This window comes from Phocoena sinus, chromosome 9 (genome assembly GCF_008692025.1).
Source record: "Phocoena sinus isolate mPhoSin1 chromosome 9, mPhoSin1.pri, whole genome shotgun sequence".
NCBI lineage: Eukaryota > Metazoa > Chordata > Mammalia > Artiodactyla > Phocoenidae > Phocoena > Phocoena sinus.
The window spans coordinates 96,910,890-96,934,004 of record NC_045771.1 but is presented as its reverse complement, the minus strand read 5'-3'; the positions used below and the strand labels follow the sequence as shown (position 1 = coordinate 96,934,004).

At 44.1% G+C, this 23,115-nt stretch overlaps 1 protein-coding gene across 3 annotated transcripts in view; it reads right to left on the bottom strand.

Annotated features, from left to right (window-relative positions):
- STK17A (serine/threonine kinase 17a) overlaps positions 1-23,115 on the bottom strand; it is a 46,747-nt gene that overhangs the window by 7,002 nt on the left and 16,630 nt on the right. For 2 of the 3 annotated variants that reach the window (XR_004351452.1, XR_004351451.1), the window contains exons 3-9: positions 17,756-17,900; positions 6,982-7,108; positions 3,797-3,845; positions 3,530-3,709; positions 2,572-3,087; positions 974-1,081; positions 91-221 (exon numbers count right to left, since the gene is read on the bottom strand). Coding sequence is in view for 1 of the 3 variants with exons in the window: in XM_032643277.1 (XP_032499168.1) it covers positions 2,763-3,087; positions 3,530-3,709; positions 3,797-3,845; positions 6,982-7,108; positions 17,756-17,900 (826 nt within the window). In the remaining 2 variants the exon portion in view is untranslated. Of the gene's footprint in view, positions 1-90; positions 222-973; positions 1,082-1,476; positions 3,088-3,529; positions 3,710-3,796; positions 3,846-6,981; positions 7,109-17,755; positions 17,901-23,115 lie in introns of those variants that run through there. The other variant, XM_032643277.1, reaches the window with a different exon arrangement.

Here is a 23,115-nt window from a genome sequence, read left to right as displayed (position 1 = left end):
ACAATACTATCGTATTTTTAGTTTTATCAGTCTAATTCAAATTTCTCCAAGTGTGAGCTTAAAATGTATTTGGGATTTGTTTCTTGGTACCTTGAGATCCACGTCGGTGGCAGGGAGCAATGTCGCTCAGGCCTCCGTGGACGGAGCCGCACAGCATTCACCTCGTGTCCAACAGTCTCTGAGCGACGTCTTCGCTCCTACACTTTCTTCCAAACTGAGGTCTGTTGGAAAAGTTTAAGATACACCACAGTTAGTTACAGAGGCACATCAGATGCTATGAGAGAAAGCCATATTCTCCTACTTTTCATGTGAAAACAACAAAATGAAACCTTAAAACACAATTTCCCGGTTGACTAAAACCACTTACATTTTGCATATTTCGTAACTTCTCATCAAGCTAAAATATTATAATGTTGACTTCTATTATAATTAAAACTGGAGTTCTAAATTGCATGGATATGAATAGTTTAGTCCATTGTAAACAAGTGAAAAGAAAAAGTAACAGAGCTAGTTGGTTAGTAATTAACGGAAAGTTTGGTTCAATACTCTGAAGGCTCTTTATGCTCTATTTATATGACAGACACCAGAAAATGTCAATATATCCCTTTACCAGTGCAAGTGCTTCCAAAAAAGCAGTGTACAATTCTAAATTCAAGGCACCAAGAGCAGCTAAGGACAGCTGCACACTGCAAATGGCAAAGTGGCCAGCTAAAAGAAAACACGTCTGTTTTTCTTTTCTTTTACAGATACAGCAATTACATTAAATGTATTAGGAATACAGTATAAAAAATGGCTTGGAAAAAGTCTAACTGTTGTCCACATGATTATGATTTTGAAACTGAATAAATCCATCAAGTATAAAAATGTGTCATTCAAATAGTGGATTTTTTTTTTCTCACCTCCCTCCTATTTTTGTCGGAGGTATTTATAAAAATGTGCCTAAAATTGTATTTTACCTCTTTTCAAGACTTACCTGAGGCTTTAGCATTGTGGCCGTGGGTTTTCATTGAAAATTGCCCCTGTAGCAGAATTTCCTCTTCCTCTTTATAGAGCTTGTTTAGAAATGCTCGTTTCCAAGAAACTGTATAAATCAATAGGCCAATTTAGTGAGAAAACAGTGCAAACCTAGGGTTCGAACTGCCTAATCAGTTTCACCTGATGGTGTCGGAACAACACAGGGCCTGCGACACTTGCAAGGCAGGGCCGGGAGCTCGTGCAGACCACGCATGGGAAAGTCCAGCCCAGTACCCTACACACACTTGAAAACAGATGGTTAGGGGTTCCCATGGTCCTGAGGCTGACATCTGAGCAACCAGGCTGGGAAGAAAGCACCACGTGACACCCTGGCAGACTGCGAAGGAATGGGTCCGAGTAGCTCACGGTACAGAGCACACGCTGTGTGCACACAAGTCACAGACAAGCTGTGTTCACCCGATACAAGCACCTAATACAAGGTAAATAAGGACTCGCAGACTGTTCTGTGTAAGAAGAAGATTTAGTTGCTTTAAGTTATACAGCATACGCTTTTACATTTCCACTTTTTTAAATAGGAATTTGTTCACTGTGGGCCCAGATACAGCTGAAGTGTTCACTCCTAAGTAAATTAAATGCTACTGAGTATATTCTTATAAATCTTACAAGTCTTAGGGTACCTCCCTAATGACACAGTTTCCAATGTCAAATCGTTTACGAACAAAGTAAAGGTTTATAAATATTCTGGCATCTTACCACTTTTCCTAGTATTGCTTGGGGGCTAATGGGAAATTCAACAGAAGCAGAGGCTCGATGGCCAGCATGAATGTGCTTTATATTTCTTCCCCGATGCCTGGGGATTTTATTAACAAAAACAACTTAATAGCGTCCTCTCACTGACCGAAGCACCACTTCGGTCAGTGAGAGTGTTGATCAGATCACACTGCCTCTCGCAAGAGACCAAAGTCAAGCGACAAGCGTGTGAGGAGGCGGCAGGGGTACAGCCCGTGAAAGAGGGCAGACAAGGAAGGTGTGATGAGGGACACGCGGAGCGAACACTGGGTTAACATTACAGGGTGACTTAACCTTTGACCTTGAAAACCAGAACAATTTCAGAGGTGCAAAATCACCACCACTCTTACTAGTGATGTTGAAGAAAAAACTAAAATTAGCCAGGGTTTTCCACTGATAGGGCTGCAAACCATTAGGGAGAAAACAGACAACGGAAGCCAAGTCAAGTCAACATAGAGCAGTAATAAAATATAAAAATAAGACATTATTAACTAGCGCATGTTATTCTAGGTCTCAGATATTTGCAAAATACTTACTTAAATTAAAATCTTAGTCCCCTCAAAAAATCCAAAGTGAAAAAGAATCAATTTTAGTAACGATATCAACATACGTATATGCAGATATAGATATGAATAATGCAAAACAGATTTACAAAGATGTTAATTTTGGCACTTTTACTTGGAGTTTTAAGGAAAGTGACTACAGATATCTTTGCATACACATTCTCATTCTGGAGAAACAGGATGCAGAAATAAAAGGTTCAAGCATCTCCCTTCTTAAAAAGAACTCTGAAAAAGGTAACTTTACCCGTTAAACCTCCTGGTTGGCAACTTTATAAATCTGGCTTGATTTCTCTAACTCCACAAGTCTGACAAAGTTATTTTAGTTTCTACCAGTGACACCTGGTCATCCACTTTCAGCACATGTACCATCTGGCCAGAAGTCCATAAATGATGTTTCCAGTATAGAAATCTGAAAGTTCTGAAGGGAAACACTGCTCAGTAGATAAAATCTCCCGGAATGTCTTGCAGCAGAGGTTCCTCAAATTTAAAGCGTTTGGAAATGGCCTTTTGCTCCATCTTCTCTTTTTCAGACTGTCTGCACTGTCCTAAAGTATATGAAGTAACTACAATCAACTCCTCTGTGACGACGGATTCCTCGGTTTCCGGCTTCTGAGTATCTGAATGACTTCCAGGCACAGGATCGCCTTCCTGGAGGGCCTGTGCCTCTTCTAATGCCCCTTTCACCTCGAGAGAAGGTTCCTGAACACTGCCCAGCATCAGCCATGGGTGTTTCAGACACTCCTCAGCAGTGGCGCGATCTCTGGATAAAGATACACAGTTTACAATTAGGACGAAGTAGTTTAAAGCCTCAACTATAACTTAGAGCATAAGGTATTATATTATGGGACATATGAACCACAAAGATCTTACTGTGGTTCCTGAATAAAACAAAGTTTTAGCATTTGCATGCAAATGCCGTTCCCCACAATATAAATAGTATTGTAAGTTCTCTCTGAAAAGCCCCTTTGAAAGACCAAGAACAGATGGCAAATATCTGTTATACTGAGGTGCAGTTCACATTTTCTAAAAAACATTTTCATTTTTGCCACTTTTTCTTTCAACAGATGTAAGAAGCCAAAGGTTCCATCTAATTTTATGTCTACACTTTCATGTCTTCACTTTGGGGTTTCAGTTGTTAATCTGCTTTTGTTCAGAGCAGATTGCTCAAAAATTGATAGAGATCAATATTAACGAATACTCACTCAGGTTTCTTAACTAAAAGTGTCTTGATGAAGTCAACAGCTGACTCAGACACAACATCAAATTCTTCCTCAGAATAACTCAAATTCATCTGTGAGATATTGAGGAATGTTTCTTGTTTATTATCGCCTAAGAAAGGCGATACTCCCGTCAGCATGACATATGCCAACACTCCAATGCTCCTAAATCAGAATGAAAATGTAAGAAAAATTAGTATCGTATTCATTTCTTAAAACTAATTTGATCAATTCATCATAAATAATTCTCACCACATATCCGTTGCCATGCTGATAGGATCATAACTAAGAATTTCAGGAGCTAGTATCAGAAACAAAAGAAAACATTTATTTTTGTGAAAAAAAATTGCCAAATTTGCTCTTAGAAAAATTTAAATATCAAACTAAGACACTGTCAAGGTTTGGGCTAAGATGAAATAAGTTCACATTATAAGTCAATATGCATTACTGTAAAGTCTAACAAGATGTTTATAATTAACTTGCTTACTTTTTGCACCTCTATCCTCCAATGCTGGGTCCTAGTATTTTTTTTTTTAATATCTGAATACATAACTACTGCCATATAAACTGGCAACTTTTACACTTTCCTCTTCCCACACCCTCTATCTAATCAAGCATCAGTTTCCCGCTTTTAACTCGTGACCTCCCCCGCCCCCAGTCTACAGCACGTGCCCCCTGACCCCCACTTGGTCCCGCCCTCTGATCTACTCTCTATGCTGTGGCTGCAGTGAGCTTTTAAAATGCCCACCTGTTAACACAAAGTCAGTCAACAAGGTTAGAAACAACCTGGGCATCCTTGGAGGACGTGCATCACACACACAGACGACAAAGACAACCTACAGGGTTGAGAAAAAGTTTGCTTTGATAATATCTAACTAGACTGCTGCCAGCCAGAGAAGTAACAGAAAGACAGTCCCAAGTGTGCAAGGACACAGGGGAAATTGAGGAAAATCCTCCCCGGAGACTACTCACTGGTATGATCCAGTCAACCAAAAGACGATTGTTTTCAAAAGTACAGAAATAGGAAGACTAGGCTATGAAAAGACAGGCAATAAGTACTGAAACCACTGAAAAATAGATCAAAGCCTAAAAAAACGGGGGTAATTACAATAAAAAAAAGGGAATGAAAATGTTCTGGGGAAAACCAAAACACTGAAAGTTGCACATGCATTAGGAGTGGGAGATAAGCCTGCCCCAGGAGAGCGGGAGGTGTAGGGGATACTGGTTTCCCTACTTCTATCTGAAGCTGTCGAGCTGAGAAGCAGAGGCTACGACTGTTATTTAAAAGTTATAAAAGAGGGAGTGCCCCGGCGGTCCAGTGGTTAGGACACCAGGCTTGCACCGCAGGGGGCAGGGGTTCCATCCCTGGTCGGGGATCTAAGATCCCACAAGTGATGCGGCATGGCCAAAAAAAGAAAACAGAAAAAGAAAGTTTTAAAAGACACTACCAGGAAACTTAAAATCAAATGCAGAGTATCCAAATTACTGGTGGGGAAAAAGTACAACAGAGCCGAGAGAGCAGTAGATGGTGGGAGGAGTGGGGAAGAAAATAACATTAGCTTCCTTTTCTGAGTGTTTATTACGTGCTGAGCGCTGACGTGAGGGTGTGACAGAGCAGATCCAGTGAGGTAGGACTTCCACAGCCTCGTTTCGTGGACAGAGGACCGTGAGGTATAGAGAGAGCTGGGGACCGAGGTCCCGCGGCTGGCCAGTGCGAAGGGGCACACACCCAGGCAGCCCTTTCTGCGTATGAAAGGCTGGGGCGAGGCTGGGGGGCACGGGGGGCCCCTTTAAAAGGCAGGCCAGGCGAAGAGACAGGAGTGCCGCCTGTTTTTCTGTATTATATCCTTCTGAGTTATGTGTAGTTTTGGCTTGTACTGCTTTTATCATAATACAGCTTTGTTTTTGGGGGGAAAAAAGCTCTTGGTAGAAAATTTAGAATTTACCAAAGAGCAGAAAGCATCGGAGGGAAACGAAGCAAAACAAACAACCTCCCAGAAACTCATTCAGGGCAGTAATTCCTATGGGCATCTCGGCCCCCAGCCCTTCCGCCCGGCAGCCTCCCGTGCTTCTTCCAGTTTACAAGGCCTCCCGTTCTTCGCGGGTGCTTCCCCTGAAGCAGCAGCGCGTTAACCCGCATTCCTAACACTAACTCCGCGGTCGTGAGACGTGCCAGGCGGCGTGCTGGAAATTGTGTTCTAGTCCACAAAAGACACACACTATTTGAAGGGTGTTTTTCTGCCTGCGATGTCTTTTATTACCTAATTAATAAAGGCTCTGCTGTTTCAAACTGCAGGACTTTAGAAAGTATTTTAAAACTTCGAAGTACTTTTTGTACTGTCATTGCCCTACAGCTTTGTTTTCCTCAACCCGACCTGTCCCCCGGGACTTTCTGTGTCCCCCTGGAATCCTTTTTTCCTTCCTACATAAATTCCCACCGTCCTGGGCTCCTTCAAGGACTACTCTTCTCCTTTCACCACCACCTTGCCACGCCCCCAGGCCTTCCAGAAGGAGACGGCCTGTCCGCCCATTTCACACCTCTGCCCTCAGGCAGATCTCCTTCTTCCCCCCAGGCCCGGGCCACAGCCTTCTCTACTCACGGTCACAATGATGCTCTCACCCACGGACACAAAAGCCATCCTCTTCCCCGGGTTGCCATCACCCTGGGCAGCTTCCACACTGATGTGCAGGACCCTACCGGCCTGGCACCCGCGCTTCTCGACCTCCTGGTCTAAAGAAGCTGACCTTGCAGAGCTACATCCAAGGCCTTGTAATCACAAAGAGCCCTTTCTACTCGAACATTTTAAATGATAAAACTGTAATCCCCGGTCACACCTTTAAATTATTTTACTGCTTTGCTCTTCTACAGAAATCTCTCTTTTTCTTTAACCTTATCCAACCACTAATTCTTTTATGCTCCATTTTCCTTCCAGTCTATCCAAAAAGTCATAGTTTACCACTTTTTCTACCAAACCGAGAAGCCATGGTTCATCACTTCGGCTGCTCTCTTTTTCTTTCTGCCAGAAGCTGTCAGCCCTGCATCAACCCAGCAGAATGCCCTCTGTTTCCCACATCTGTGCAATCACAGGGCTTGCAATGACTTTCACAGTGTTTATTCTACCAACTTGCAGTTCTTGAAAGCGCCTTGCTTGTTAAATATCCTTCCACCCTCAGATAACCTGACATCCTCTCCTGTTCCTTGTAGAAGCAAATCCCTTCGGCTTCTCTTAGCCCTCCAGGAAAGGGACCGCCAATTTGGTACCTTACTCTTTAAAGTTTTCCATTTTTTAACTTAATACAAAGGAAGGGATCTCTGATGGTAGAATTTCACCACACTGGACGGCAGGCCCCACCACTCATCACGCCACATGTGGGTTCCCCAGTGAGGGGGATGCCTGACCCCAAACACAAAACACGCAACTCTCGGGAATACTCACCCACGTACTCGGGAGTGCCCATAATCTCCCGGAGCTCTTCACCGTTCTTCAGTACTCGTGAAAGACCAAAATCAACAATCTTAATGTCACCCAGTGGAGAGTCACTTGTCAGCAGAATATTCTGGGGCTACAAAATGACACCCCCCAAATTAATAAACCGTGATTGCATATGAAGAGCATAAAGAGCGGGTAGCCCATAAAACATACAAATTTCACCTGTGGAACTGAGAGCGAGACATTTAACAGTAGACAGTCATTTGTCAGACAGCTGTTTTTACAGCGTACTTCCTGTGTGTAAGGCAGCAGGCCTCGTAGCATCTCTTCCCTTATACCGGCTCTTCGTCAGCATGTAACTGTGCATCTATTCCCATCTTAAAAACCAAACCAAACCACTTAAAAAAAAAAATCCTCCCCCCATGACCCTGCATCTCTTTCTAGCCAACACACTCACTCCCTCAAAGCTCAACTTCTTGAAAGCGAGGTCATCTCAATCCAGTTGCATCGGGATTTGCCCCCTGTACTCGACCTGCTCTCACTAAGGTCACCATGTCTTTAATAATCGAAGGCCCACCAAGTCCAGTGGGGCTCCTGCAGGCACTGACGGCGGGACGATTTGGAACTACTGGTCGTCCTTATATTCCCTCTTGGATCTACTCCTCCCTCTCCATTTTTCTCACGACTGTTTTCTTTGCTCTGCTTTTAAACAGTGGTGTTGCCCAAGATCTCTTGCTGGCTGGCCCTCTTCTCCTGACACTCTGCGTTCTATCTATCAGCAATTTCATCTACTATCAAAGCTTTAGCCACCACTTCCATGCTGATCACTTCTACCCTAAGCCCTCTCCGGACCCACAGCGCCAATTAAAATCGGATCCTTTCGCCTGGCAAGGCCTTCAATGCAATACACACCTCGGGCACCAAACCCACTGCTCTCTTCTGTATTCCCAGCCTCAGTGCTCAAGTCAGACACTGGGGAATCGTCCTAAAGTTCTCTGTACCCTTCATTTTCCACCACTTTCACATCTAGTGAAGCCACCAGTCATGCAAATTCTATTTCCTAAATCTCAGTATTCCCACTGCATGAAATCTGGGATTTCATTACCCACCCCCGTCTGTAGTTTCCCCACCTTCAACCCATCCTCCACGTACGACAACCTTCCCATATCGTTAAGTCTGATCGTAATACTCTCCCTGTGGTCCTCTGGCTGTTCTTCGCCAAGAGACACACGCCAGTGGGGACGGGGCGGGTTGGATGTACACGGCGGTGGTAAGCGCCACCCAGAGGACCAATGAGCTTCGCACTCCTGGAGTCATTTTTGCTCAGCTGAAAATAACTAGGACATCTTTGCATAAAAAGTCAAGCTGATACATCACGGACTAGAATGTAAAATTCATCCCAATTTTTAAAATAAAATATGAGATTTGAAAGAGGCTTATGCGCGCTTCAGAATGGGTCGGCGCTTACTGTCTTTGGCCGTTAAGAGTACTTCCAAAGGTGAACTGAGGACACTGGCACCAATAAAGTATAAGTACTTCACTAGAGCGTCCAGAATGTTCCGTGCTCCGGCCCCTCCCTCCCTTTCTAGATGACTCTCCTGTCACCATTCTGCGGGGAGTCTGCGCTCCAAATCAGTCGGGCTGTAGTCCCTCAACAAGACCCACGGCCCACACCTCAGGCCTCTGCTCGGGAAGGCCCCTCCCCGGTGGCCTGGCAAATTTATCCTCACGGCTCCCTCCGGCACAGGGTGGCGTCTCCTCTGCGAAGCTCTCTCTGCCCTCCCCTCCCCCGGCCCCTCTCGCCTCCCCGGCGTCTCGTACAAAACACGTTGTTCTGTTAACAGGCGTTTCGGTCTCCGCCGCCGCGCGGTTCTCTAGAGGGTGGCAGTGATGTTCACGGTCCTCTCCTGCCACTTCCACGCAACCGCTCCATCCGGCCTCCGGCTTCCGTCTTCTCGTCGCCACCCAGGTCGGTCCAAGCCAAGGGCGCCCTCAGGGCTCTCCTCTGAGCACCTGCGCCGTCTCAGTGGCGCTTCACATTGCTGCTCCCTCCCTGTTCACCAGCTCCTTTTCTCTCGGCTTCCAGAACAGAACACTGTCCTGGTTCTCCTGCTAACTCCCCGGCTGCTGCTGTTGGCCCGTCTCCTGCGACCCGCCCGCTAACTGCTGGGCCCCCAGCGCCTGATCTGGAGGCTCCCCCTCTCCTTGCCCCACTCCCACCCCACACCTCCACCTGCACCCAAGGCCGACGACCACCTGCCCCTCTGGACTCCCAGCCTCTCTCTCTGGCTCAGGTCCCTTCAACCAACTCTTCACCTAACCTCTCCCCTTTGATGTCTGTCATCGTACCCCCGCCACCTGGGACGCTCTTCTCTGTTCTGCTCTGCCTACTGTCAACTTGGCGAGAAGACCTAACACGGCAGGGAAGCAGCAACGTGAAGGGCTGCCCTATGACAGAGGATGCTGAGGTACAGGGGGGCCCTCTCTTTGACACGGGTCTTACTGTCGAGCCAGCCATCCGGCCTACTCTTTTCTATTATGAAGAGGCTTGTAGGTTTATCTCAGTCTGGATTCAGAAACAGAGGGGAAGAGGCTACAGCTCAGTGGGAACAGGAGCCACAGTCCTGGCCATGGTGACATCACCGGGCTCAGGGCCCAGCACCCGGCAGGCCCGCACTGCTACTCGCCCAGTTAAGTGAGAAGAGGAAAGGTGACTAACTACAAAGAAACCCTTAAAGGGTCTCTATTTTGTGTCAAGACAGGTGGTACCATAACTATGAGTAATGCCAAGCCCCTACTGTCCCGAGTTCATACTCAGAAGACAGATGGGCCTGTCGGGCTCAACTAGCTCAGGAGCTGCAGCTGACAAAGCACTCAGGCAAGAAATGAACAAGACGGAATGATTCTGCCTTGGAGGGTTCCTGAGGAGGTAGGGCAGCAGCCCTGACAGGGAAAAAGGATTTCACCACTTATTCCGCAAAGTTTTACTGACTGCCTAGTGAGCTGTGACCTGAGGAAATGGCAGAAAACAAGTCCTCCGTTCCTTTGGAGACTTATATTCCAACAGGGTCAAAACAGGACAAATAAATAATACCACCTCAGGTTGTTTTAAGCTCTACAGAGAACTCAGAGTGGGGGAAGGAGCGAGAGAGTGCCCATCGGGTATGTGTGTGTGCGGATGCCACTTCCAGGGCAGTCAGGGAAGGCTTCCCGGAGGCGGCGTACTTGAGGGCAAACCAGTGTTAGGAAGGAGCCAGTCATGGCGGAGCCTATCGGGGTTGGGGGTGGCAGAGGGAAGAACTGCGAGCTGAAGACGCGCACAGAGGTGAGGGACAGGTGTGAGGCTGGAAGGAAATGGGGTTGGGGGACAGGACTTGCAGGGCTTTGTGGGCCATTCAGGAGTGCCTGGCAGAAGGCAGAGCAAGGGGAGGGACAGAGGACATTCCAGGGAAAGGCAAGACCGCAGGCCAAAGTACACAGGGGAGCCAGCACACAGCACGATGTGCAAGGGACTGTCAAATACAACCACGCAGCTGGAAACAGCCTTCTGAAAAACGTGCCTTTAGCCTGTTTTTAAAAGTCTCTAGGGGGAGAGAGACAGAGTGAGGAAGATATGATGAAGCATGGAATGAAAGGAAAGAAATTTTACACGTAACAGAGGCAAAATCCACAGGCCGTCATGACTGATGCCGTGCGGGGGCAGGAAGAGGGCACGGTGTCGTTCGCTGACTGACACACGGGGTCCGCAGAGAGGACCATCGCTTCAGCTTTCCCAGGACCAGCCAGGAGAGCTGGAAATTCAGCCTGGAGAGACAGCAAGGCCAAGGACACGGCTTTGGGGGCCTGTGGCACACAGGAAAGGCTAAAAGCATGGAAGCAAATGAGAAGAAGAGTGTACCGCAAGAAGAGAAGTGGGCCGAGAGGAAGGATGGCTGATAACTACGTTTCGGGGTAAACACCAGGAGTCAGGAAAGAGAAGAGACACTGGTCCGCGAGCGAGAACCCAGGTGTAACATTAGAGCAGGAAACCGGGAGAAGAGCGCCATCAGACGGGACAAGGGGAAGAACGATGACCATGAGCGAACTCAAAGAAAGGAACTTTTAGTAAAATGGTGGGAGAAAAAGCTAGCTTACAATAGGCTGAAAAACAAATGGAAAGGCTAAGAGATCTAGTACCGGTGGTTTTGACTTAAATCTCTTCTGATACCCTTGAAGCCAGTGCTGGCCTATGGAAAGGTAATTTAAAGTTTCCTAGTAGCCATATTACAAAAAGTAAAATGGAACAGGTGAAATTAAATGTATTTATTTAACTCAGTATATCTAAAAGGTTATACCTTCAACATGTAATTAATAGGGGAAATTATTGAGATAGTTTGCTTTTTTTCATACTAAGTCTCTGGAGCTCTGGTGTGGATTTCACACTCTGAGCACAACCTAGTTCAGACGAGCCACGTTCCAAGTGCTCTAAAGCACCACGTGGCCAGTGGCACTGGGTTGATGGTGCAACGTTAAACTCCTTAAGAGAAAAAAAAGATGCAATGACACCCCAAGAAACGGTCAGGGAATTCTTAGTGTCTCTTACCCACTGTCCTAATTTACTACCACTATGCAATTATGGAATGATAGTTTGTTTTGAAAACAAATTCATCAAAATAACTAAGACTTTTCTGCCTACAGTGAAACAACCACACTGTGGCTCAGTATCATCTCTAATTTTGTATAAAAACCTGTTTTGTCTTTTTCTTGTAAATCACAGACAGTTCTGGCTACAGTAAAAACTTAAAACTGAATGAAAGACCAAAACAACAAGTTGCTGTCACTGTAGAAGCTTCCACTGCAGACGCGTGCTCAACGGTTACAGATACCCAAACCAGATAGAGTGCCCCCCACCCAAGACTGAGAAGCTCAACTGATCAGCGTTAGAATCAATGTCTCTTTTCAATGACAAACTAACTGTAGAGGTTCTGGTAACATAAACTTCCTTATAAAGCCAACATTCTCTTTTTTACTTAGCTTCTAGCTATTTCTTCAGGAAAAAATCCTATGTAACATCACGATCGTGAGGCCCCAGACTTCTCAAGGCAATTTTAGTTGTATTACATGAATGATATACTACAGTACAATCAAACATCATTATTCAGGCAAATTAGATGAGAGGAGTCTGGCTCTGAATAGACATTCATCACTGCACGTGTTTTGCCTTTCCCAGTACATCAAAAACGCCAAGAGAAATACTGCTAATTACCAGATCTTTTTAAGGTTCATTTGTGATTAACAAGACCTGCTCATTCTGGGAATGTTTTTAAATAGTATTTGTTCCCTTAAAGTAGATTAAACATCTTTCCCTTACATTTTGTTTACTCTTTACGTTCCATGGGAAATGCTTTCTTTAGTTATTACGCAAAAGCTAGTTGGTTTGGTGGTAATGTAGTAAATTCTGTAGTAGTGTGACCAAATTATTAAAATGTTACCTTAGTATTTGAAATCAAGGCTTAGTCACAGCATCCATAATCTGCCAAAGTGAGAGACGTTAAACCCTTGAAAGAGAGATTGCTAGAAAAAACACACGTCTCATAAAATCACAGCTTTCGGAACTTCACAGTTAACGTTTATTATGTCCTCTCGTCCAACTGTGCCCTGGTTTGACTACAGGTACGTTTTTAAAGTAGACCTTACTCCTCTAAATAAAATATAAGACTATAATCTCTGTCATTTCTGAAAATATCCATCAGTTTCTGAAAACATGTGCTAAAACAAAGATAAGTACCTTTACATTTACAGCTTAGTTAGACCTCCTCTCTGTGGAATCCAGTTCATGACAGAGGCTGCGGCTCAATACTTAGTTCTATTTAAGATGCACGCATCCCAAGTGGTAAAAAGAGAAAAATACAAGGGCCACAGAGAGGTAATGAGAGTGGAATAAGTGGGAAACATACAACCTGTCCCCAAATAGACAACTGGGAGTAGAGGAGTGCTCCTAAAATCTTATTTCTCAGCTTCGTGGGGGAATCCTTTTATTTATCTGGGTAGCTTCACTTCTGTACATAATCTACCATTTACTGAGCAATCACCACTGGATGAGATCATTGTAGACTTGAGGCTAATCTGCTCAATAAGGCTTCAGGTACCATGGACAGCATTTTAAGGAACATTTTATCAGCCCACGAAAGTTCAAGTAAATTGACTTTTTATGCACTAAAACCCAGGTCAGAGTATAGAAATAGGTTAATAATCCTGTCTAAATAAATTTGGGAAACTGTTTAGAAATGTTACACGTTACCCCTCTTTCAAGTAAAACATTGATGCTTAAACTATCAGTGATCAACTTAATCTCAGATGGGAAAGTTCCAGCTTCTAATTCCTAGTCTGCTCCTCTGCTTCCCATTATACATATCACAGGGTGGACGGGTTTAATGACTGAATACCTAGTACAGAACTGCTGGAAGATCTGACCAGTACAAGACCATCTGAACACAAACAGCCTTGGATTTTAAGACTGGATTTTTTTGTGCCCCTTTTGGTCAGTCCTCCCCTTGACTGATGTAAAAGCAGGCCATTACACCCGTGACTAGCTCAGCAAATTACTGAGATGGTTTCGAGCCTGGAGCTTGTCCTGACTCTGGCAGAGTTGCTGTTACTGAGACTTGTCAGTCCTGCCATGATTTACGTGCAAAGGAATGGGCTCTCCCTTAATCACACACACTTCAGTGTCTTCAATTTTCGTAGATGCATAAACATCCCAACATCTGCATCTGCTACTCCTTAAAGAACTTCCCATGTTCAGCTGAAGATACAGGCCTGCCTCGTTTTACTGCACTTTGTTTTACTGCATTTCACAGCTATTTCGTTTTTTACCAATTGAAGGTGTGAGGCAACCCTGCGTCGAGCAAGCCTTGGCGCCGTTTTTCAAACAGCATTTGCTCACTTTGAGTCTCTGTGTCACATTTTGGTAATCCTCACAGTATTTCAGGCTTTTTCATTATATTTGTTGTGCTGACCTGTGATCAGTGACCTTGGCACTGGGAAAGATGGTGTGACTCGCTTTACTGCGATATTCACTCTACTGTGGTGTCTGGAAGCAAACCCGCCACATCTCTGAGGCCTGCCTGCATCTGGCTGAGAGTCTTCAGCGAATCAGTCTTTTGGCAAACTGACCGTTCGGGGTCTGACCGGAGTGAGTAGTGTATTTCCCGTTCTGTCAATTACCACTTTTCAAAGAGGCAACTATAATAGTTATTCTAACTAACTTCTGTCTCTGGGATGAGAACTGCCCATTTTCACCATAAGGGGGAATAAATGGTCTACTGACTCAAAGCTCCCATATATACCGGGGTTATCACTTTTCACAGAATTAAAACGTAAGAAAACACATTTAGCTCTATAGCTTCGTCTTTCAGGCTCTGATAGAGACTGAGAGTCAGCATTATAAACAAATCATCACTGGGCAGACGGTTGTTAAAAGATGCAGGACAGCAGACTCTCTTTGTCCAGACTCACAGGGGACATGGAAATCAACTTGGAAATGACCTTTTGATAGAAATCATTCCCGTCTGCACTGCTGCCTTTCCAACCCCATCTCCAACCTTTCCCCTCCAGAGTTCACTGAGAAACAAGTCTGACTGCACGTGTGCAGAGTGTGAGGGCAGAAGACAGGCTGAGAACCTTCCAGGCCACCTTGTCCTCTAGCTCTTCTGGGTCTAGGAAACATGGAAAGTCCTGTTTCCAACATCAAAGGCCCATCATCAAAGCCTCTATTAAAGCTGGAAAGAATTCTACACTGAGTGCACTGGGGAGAAAGGATACGATTTATACTGAGTGTATTAGGGTGACAGGGATATAATTTCACTGTGTAAATACACAGTCGAACCTGGTATTCAAGAACTTAATATTCACTCTTGACTGCTTTCAAGTAACATCAAAGATGCATGACACGTGGTGTTGGCAACCCGTCTGACTCGCTACCTAATTAGCTCCTTTTCTGAATAACGTCGTAGGTGGAGCTGCCATAAATTGAAAGCTCATTTCCTATAGACGTGATATTATTTAAATTGGTGTTCTGTTCCTGGAGGTCGTTTTTACATCATAAAACTAGCAAAACGTCATAGAAATAAATGTATGATTTTACAAAGTTAAGTGTGTAAAACCAAACATGAGAGAAGGCTTAGCACAGATATTACTTTGGGGACATTTTCCTCACGGCTGGTACTAACTGAGGCTTTTTTTTTTTTTTTTTTTTTTTTGCGGTACGCGGGCCTCTCACTGCTGTGGCCTCTCCCGCTGCGGAGCACAGGCTCCGGACGCGCAGGCTCAGTGGCCATGGCTCACGGGCCCAGCCGCTCCGCGGCACGTGGAATCTTCCCGGACCGGGGCACGAACCCGTGCCCCCTGCATCGGCAGGTGGACTCTCAACCACTGCGCCACCAGGGATGCCCTGAGGCTTCTTAAAGTCTGAGTCCACTGAAGTCTGGACTGCAGAGACCATCTCTTCCTGGCAAGCGTTCCTGAGCGAAGCACGGTGGCTGTGTCCCGCACCCAGGATCTTTGAATTTCTAATGCATACGATGTGCTAAAGGGACAAAACAAAGCCCCAGCTCCCTTGCGCATGCTCTGAGGGTTTCACCTAGGTGATCCCTAAGGCCACTGCAGCATCAGCCTCCTGGGACTACTCGTGGGTGCACAAATGTCCACACCTGCCTTCAAAAAATGGCACCGTGCTGTAACCGCCCACTTTAGACACTACACTAAGAAATCAGTGTCCCGGAGAAAAAAAGAACTGTTAACAAAATGAAATATTAGCATCTTGCAGAAAAGAACAAGAAGGTTTCCATATAATTTCCTTTCCCCTGTATTTTTCTGTAGGAAACTAGCATTTGAAGGATAACCTATTACCTTTCCACCTAATTTCAAATGGAATTTGATCAAGTTTACTTATGGAGTCACTTCCTGGTTATATACACCACACACTCCTCGAGAGCGTTCCTTCGTGCAAAAGGGATTAAACACTGCCATGTATACAGCACGGTATGTATACAGCATGGTACGTGTACAGCACGGTACGTGTACAGTACGGTACGTGTACAGTATGGTGTGTATGAGGTGTCACAGAGTGTGCCATCCAGCAGCAGCTGAGTGGCACCTGCATCCGCAGGACTGGCATCACCTGGCCCTGCCCTGAATGTGAAACTTGCTGGGGCCCAGCAATTTGTTTTAACAAGCCTCTCAGGTGACCCTGACCCGGGTCAAAGCTGGAGAGCCACTGCCGAAAGCATCTCCTTTCTGCTGGAAGCTTACGACGGCAGGGGTCAGGGTGGATGGGCAGGTGAGTGAGACGAGGCCGCAGAAGCTCAGGAGAGGAAAGTGGTTTTGGGTCCGGGGGTTCGGCCCTGTCAGGTTACCCTCCTTCCTCACCCCCTCCCCTCTGGCTGACAAGGCTGATAAGACGCTGGAGTCACTGGGGTGTGTTCTGTGCTAGAGGACTGTCTCACTTCCACAAAGCCCCACCTGGACTTGACAGGGAAGCAACCATGGGAAAACCAACAGAGGTCTTAGACGCTTTTCTCCTCAGCTGCCTGAAGGAATATGCTCTGAATACCTGCGATGGACATTTACTGTTTGTCCCCTGAGCGCCCATTCTCTAGTCTTTGAGAAATGAAACTGGTCTGAGAACCCATCCCTTCCCCACTCTCAGTCCACATCAACGCTGGGCTGGGAGCAGGGCTTGACCCCTCTCGGTGGGTGCATATGACACCGATGGCACTGGCCTGGCCGTCAAAGCCCTGCACCCTGGACCAGTGCACCAATTCTTTCTGGGTTGATCTAAGCTGGTTTGAGTGGGTCTCAGGACTTCTGAATGAGCCAGTGACCTGAGAGCAGCTCTTTCCTGCTGAGTCTCAGGGCAGTTGTGAGGGTAAAAAACGGTTGCATCTAACTCACCACCATTTTATTGCCATTTGGAGGAGGTAGAGCTGAGAACTGAAGAAAAACCAAGTGCTGGCAATACCTGGATGAATGAATAGTGCTGTAACTGCAGCCAGAATTACCCTGGACGTTTTAGCCAATGAAAGTTCCTCTTTCGATTACCCTGCTTTCAGCTGGCGTCCGCGTCACTTGAAAGGATGGTGACTGATACCACCCTTTGTATTTTCTCTCCTCCTTCCTCCCCTTCCTTCTTTGACAATTTCAAATTAAAAATCTACCTGCCTCTGATTGCTTTCATTCCCTAATTTATTTTATTTATTGCTGCCTGCCTAATTTTCCACAACACTGCTTTTCAAATATTTCTGCTCAAAAGTCACCTATCACTCCATGACATGTGAACCCCAGGAATCTGGCCTTTTCTCAACTTTCAATATCTCCTACGTCACCTTTCAATTCCAAAGGAACTTTTCCATTTATTTTTGTCCAAACACATCACAAGTATTCCTAACTCTTTTGAGTTAACTTTCTCCTATTCTTCTCTACCTATCTAAATCCTAACTTTTTGGAAAGGTCTAGCTCAAGCCCTGTCTCCACCAGGAAGCCTTCACCTACCACAGCAATACCCTCGAAGCTCCATTTCCGGGGCAATGTATTATTATTTATCTTTCTATGTATGCACATGTGCATTCTCTCCCTGATAAAACTGGCTAGAGGATACAAGTTATGACTCAATTCTTATATCCTTGTTACCTAATAAAACACACAAACCTGACAAATATTGGAGGAAACCACTGTGAGATATCTCGCATCTAGAGTGTCATTCTCCAGCAACCTCAAAACTGTAAAGTAATTCAGCTCTTACCTTCAAATCAAGATGAACTACGTCACGAGCGTGTAAAAAGCGAACACCTTCTAAAATCTGCCGCATGAGTCTCTGAACATCTTTTTCCTTAAAGGCTTCTTCTCTGTCTGCAACACACTGGTCAAAGATTTCACCCCCAGCAGCACTAGAGAAGATGAGAAGCACATTTTCAATAGAAAGGAAGAGGACTCATTAAAAATAGCCTTTGTGTTCTTAATATTTAGACACAGTAGGTATCTTTATTTACATAGACTATAATGTGAATGTGTGTAAACTTTCGTCCATCTATATGCTGAAATCCAATATTTTTAAGTAAAAATTGAAGCTCAGATAAGCATTTCCAAAGCTAAATAAAAACATCAGCTTCAGAACTTCAAGAACTAAACCTTAGTAGTAAAATATATTAACACACTTTCAAGTAAAAAAATTCTCAAGAATTTTTAGTTACAGAATACATAAAAATATTGTTTTTGTAAAAAATGCAAATAAAGCAAATGCCCTCCATTGAAGACCCTTCCCCCAGTCCAGAGCTACATTTAGAAGTAAGCTCTGTTATCACTCAGGTGTACCCCAACCTTCCAGATTTTTAAAATATATTTAAATGCATACAAAAATATTAGTTTTCTGGATTTTTAAATACATATAAATGGCAACATTCTGATACTGTTCTATTACTTTTTTAATTACTTAAACATGCCTTAAGAGTCTTTTCCATGATGGTTTTATATCTATCTCATAATTTTTATCTTTTATTTTTTAAATTTTTTGGCTGACTTGGATCTTCATTGCTGCAGGCAGGCTTTCTCTAGTTGAGGCGAGCAGGGGCTATTCTTCGTTGTGGTGGCTTCTCTTGTCACGGAGCACGGGCTCTAGGCGCATGGGCTTCAGTAGTTGCAGCACGTGGGCTCAGTAGTTGCGGCACGCGGGGCCCTAGGAGGCAGGGGCTTCAGTAGTTGCAGCGCATGGGTTCAGTAGTTGTGGCTAGTGGGCTTAGTTGCTCTGGGGCATGTGGGATCTTCCCAGACCAGGGATCCAACCCATGTCCCCTGCATTGGCAGGTGGATTCTTAACCACTGTGCCACCAGAGAAGTCCTACCTCAGAATTTTTAATTCCTGCAAACTTGTGAATAGAAAAACCATAGTTTATTTAGCCATTCCCCTTTGAAGGACATTTAGGTTTTTTTTTCCCCCCCTAATTATTCATGATTATAAAGAATGCTGTGATGCGAAGGTGTGTGAAGGTTCCTGTCAGCGCCTGTGTCAGTAAGTAGTCTTCAACGTAGATACTGGGATGAAACTGCTGGTGTGAAAGGAATGTGCTTTTGAAATTTCAGTAGATATGACCTAGGCTCACCAAAAGAGCGGTAGGAACTTAAACTTTCTTCCACCCTCTGGCCAAAGCACCTCAGTTTTTTTTTTTTCCTCTGAATAATTTTGCCAATAAAAGAAACAAATCATTTACAATTTTTCTTTTCCTTCAGCAGAAATTCCATATTTTAACAATTTGTTCTTACCATAACTGACAGCTCATGTCCTATCTCAAATTTTCCTTTATGTTGTTTTTTTTTTTAAAAAAAGACTGGATTGCTTCCATGAAGTTGTTATAAAAATTAATGTGAAATACGCATCTCCGAACAGCCATGCTACTGTCAAACAAAAGCTACTCATTCGTTTCCTTTTCATAAGATAATTTAGTTCTTTCCTTCCTTTTTTTTTGTTAGGGCAATCTTACTTTCCAAATTCTGTCTATAAAAGGAAACAAAAATTTTCACCAAAGTCAGCTAAGAACCTATTTAAGTTTAGCTGAAAAGCTGTAGGTGGTGAGAGTGAAAGAAAATAACTCGCTGGCTGATTCAAATTTTCATCTGGTTAAACCTATACAACTGACAATTATATTTTAATTACAGTATCAGAAAAGCATACATGAAAGCATCAAAACAATTTTTATGTAATTAACTGTAAAATGGCCATCACACATTCCGGCAAAGCTGAAGTGATGCGTAACTCATGAGGAAGGAAAGGGTGAGCGTTGACAACAGAACCAGGCAGTAAGTTAGTGACAGCCCGGCAGTGCTGTACGCTGGGCAGGCAGGTAGCACGCGCTGAGTGCACTCGGCCGCAGCAGCTAGAGATGCGCCAGGATGCGATGTGCAGTCCACGGAGTGCCCTGCACATGAAGGCTACACTCACAACTGCCTGCTTTCCTCAGCTGAGACAGACAAATGCATTTTGGTTGCAGAAGTTCGCCACAGTCTCTCAATTTACTGTCCTCTGGGCCTCTCAGCTCAAAACCACCACCCACAATAAAATTCAATAGCGGTCAATTTACATAAATACAAGGATTTCTTCACCTAAAGTTTAAGAACAATTTATTATTAGTCCTTTCCACTATGATGTTTACCCATTCTCCCTTTAACAAAAGGGTTTTCCTCTCTGTTTTCCCAAGAATGTAAGCAGTTCACATAAGCACAAAATGTGAAGCGCAAAACTAGTTTTCTAAAGATTTTCCAGGATGTACTTCAAATGCAGGCTATTGTAATAAAAAAAAACTGTAAAAGCCAGCCTTGAGCGATCAGTAAGACTTAACATACCCTCTCGGTACAACGTACGACCACCGTATCATCTCATCCTACTTACATTTAAGCCTGACCCATTTAACTGTCATATTAACTAATGGAACCAAGTAAAATTTTACTAAGGAACAACTTGAGATGTTAAAAGCATCTGTCAAGTATGGTAACAGAAAACACAAGAATATTAACAACTACTTCGCACAAAGCACCTTCCTTCACACAGAAGTTTGCGTGGGAAGGAAGGTGCTTCACACCTGTGTGTGTGTCCTCGAGCAGCAGTTTTGCTATGTCTCCCTTTCACTACAGCAAGACTTCCACAGCTTTATTACAGTACACTTTACTCCAGCAGTGCTTATTTTCCACAACTTCAAAATTACAAACAAACGAATTCATTTAACTTTTTACCTAAATATCTTTTACAAAACAATTAACTCAAGGGCTTTTCCAAAAATTTGCCACCAAAACGATTTTTACACAAAATATTAAGAACAGTGAATTTCAATTTTCTAGTTAGTGGTCCTCAGAAAGCTGTAAGTATCTCTTTGTCAACATTATTCAGAGCCATATAAACGATGTTTAGAAGCTAAGTGTAACTGACTTTCCCTGGCTGCTTGCACCTTAGCTGGATCACAGCTTCCAGACTTAGGCACCAGACACTCCTTTTTCTACCTAAACCAGCATTTCCATTTCTATCCCATGTAGAGGCCCAGTTTGGATCTTTACTCCCTCACTATTCAAATTCAACAAATATCAATCAAATACGTTAGAGGCCCTGTGCTATGTGCTAGGCCAAGGAAGATAAATTATAAGTTTTAGTTGGGAAGAGAAAGACAAAAGATAATTTTCGGAATATGTATGCATAAATACACATGAGTGTGAAGTTATATATCAAGTGATTTGATAACTTAGCAAGTGAGCAATTAATTGGAAGGAAAGAGAAAAAAAATCTTAGAAAGATGACACTTATTCTGAGCCTTCAGGAATGAACAGGAATCCACTAGATGGAATGGCAGGAGTGCATCCCAGGCAGAGTGGACATATGTGTAAGGGCCTGTTGGTGTGACAAATAACTGGTACACTCACAGAAGGATGAGCGGCTACTTCCCCTTTCACCCAAATGGTACGGAACTTGCCATCTACTCATAAACAACGAGAAAATGAGCCAAGTATATGAACCAACTGTTTTCAGACATAAGAACAACAGGCCGTTAGGACCATTATCCCTGAGGTGGAGGCACAAGCAGGCTGAGCCCTACGCTCTTTCTACTTGGAGGTAATTTACGGCACGTGGTACAGGGCTGGGGAGGATCCCAAGCAGAACAGCAGCCTTGCTAAATTGAGGAGGTAGGAAGGGAGTTTGACAAGGCTAAGGCAGCTGGACTTTGTACAGGCAGAGGACCAGGGACGAGAGTTCTACACAGAGAGAGACCTGCAGACATCTGCTTAGTTGTATCGCAGAGTCTTAGACAAGGTACTTACATGCACATTCGCTGATAAAACTGAGGTCAGGCAAAGAACTACCAGGAAATCACAAGCTGAACAAGCCCTAGCATTCACCAAGGACAGAATAAGATATCTGAATTTTACCCAGTTTGAGGAGAAAAACCATGCCAAGCACCTGGGGCATTCAGCAGACCCCCCCCCCAGAATGCCATATTTTAGCCTTATTAAAGGCTAAAGTATCCCTAGACCTGCCCAGTAAGTCTGATCCACAAGTCATTTAACTGCCTGCCAAAACAAACATCACCATTCTTTTAGTGGAAGATCATAAAATCCACCCAGCACTGTGCCATTCTAAATATACGGCATCCTTCCAAAAAATACTAGACATCTGAAAATGCCACCACTTACAACTCACAACTAACAGGAAAATAAAAACAGACCCAGACATGACGGAACTGGCAGGTAAGGACTTTAAAACAGGTATTATAAATACACTGAAGGATTTAGAGTAAAGTATGAACACAACAAGGAGAGAGATGGAAGGTATGAAAAGAACCACATGGAATTGCTAGAGAATGAAAAATACAATATTTATAGTGAAGATTTCACTGGCCAGGCTTTACAGCAGATCAGACACTACAGAAGAATCAGCAAATCTGAAGACGGAAATGGAAGCCATCTATCTAAAGTACGGGGGGTGTGGGGCGGAGAATAAATAGGACCCTAGGGACCTGAGCGACAGCATCAACCAGTTTAACACACTGTATTGAGGAAACGAGAAGAGAGAGGTGGGGGCAGAAAAATATCTTTCTAAATAATTGCCGAAAAATCGCCAAATCTGATAAAAACTAAAAGATCCACGTAGCTCAATAAACCCCAAGCAGGATAAACAAAGAAAATCAAGGCACTTTATATTCAAGTTGCTGTAAACCAGTGTGAAAGAGAAAAATCTTTAAAAAGGCACACATACAGGGGTATTAAGAATCAACACAGACTTCTTGTCATAAACAATGCAAGGCAGATGACAATGCAATGATATCTTTAAGGACTGAGAGAGAGAAAAAGTGTACCTAGAATGCAGGGGGAGGTTGGAGAAGTACTAGCAGGAGATGAGGTAGAACAGAAGTCAGACAGAAAAGCATGGGACACAGTCCAAACAACCTGAAAAATCCCAAGTAAGGCAATGATGGCTGGTACATAACGCTGAATATCTCCTTCAGAAGCACTCCCTAGCCTCTCTGGTGGAGTAAAGGTGCACAGTGCATGGCTAAAAGCTTTGGAATCACACACTCCTGGGCTAAATCTTGTGGTGTGATCTTAGGTTGATTATTATTCTGAAATTCT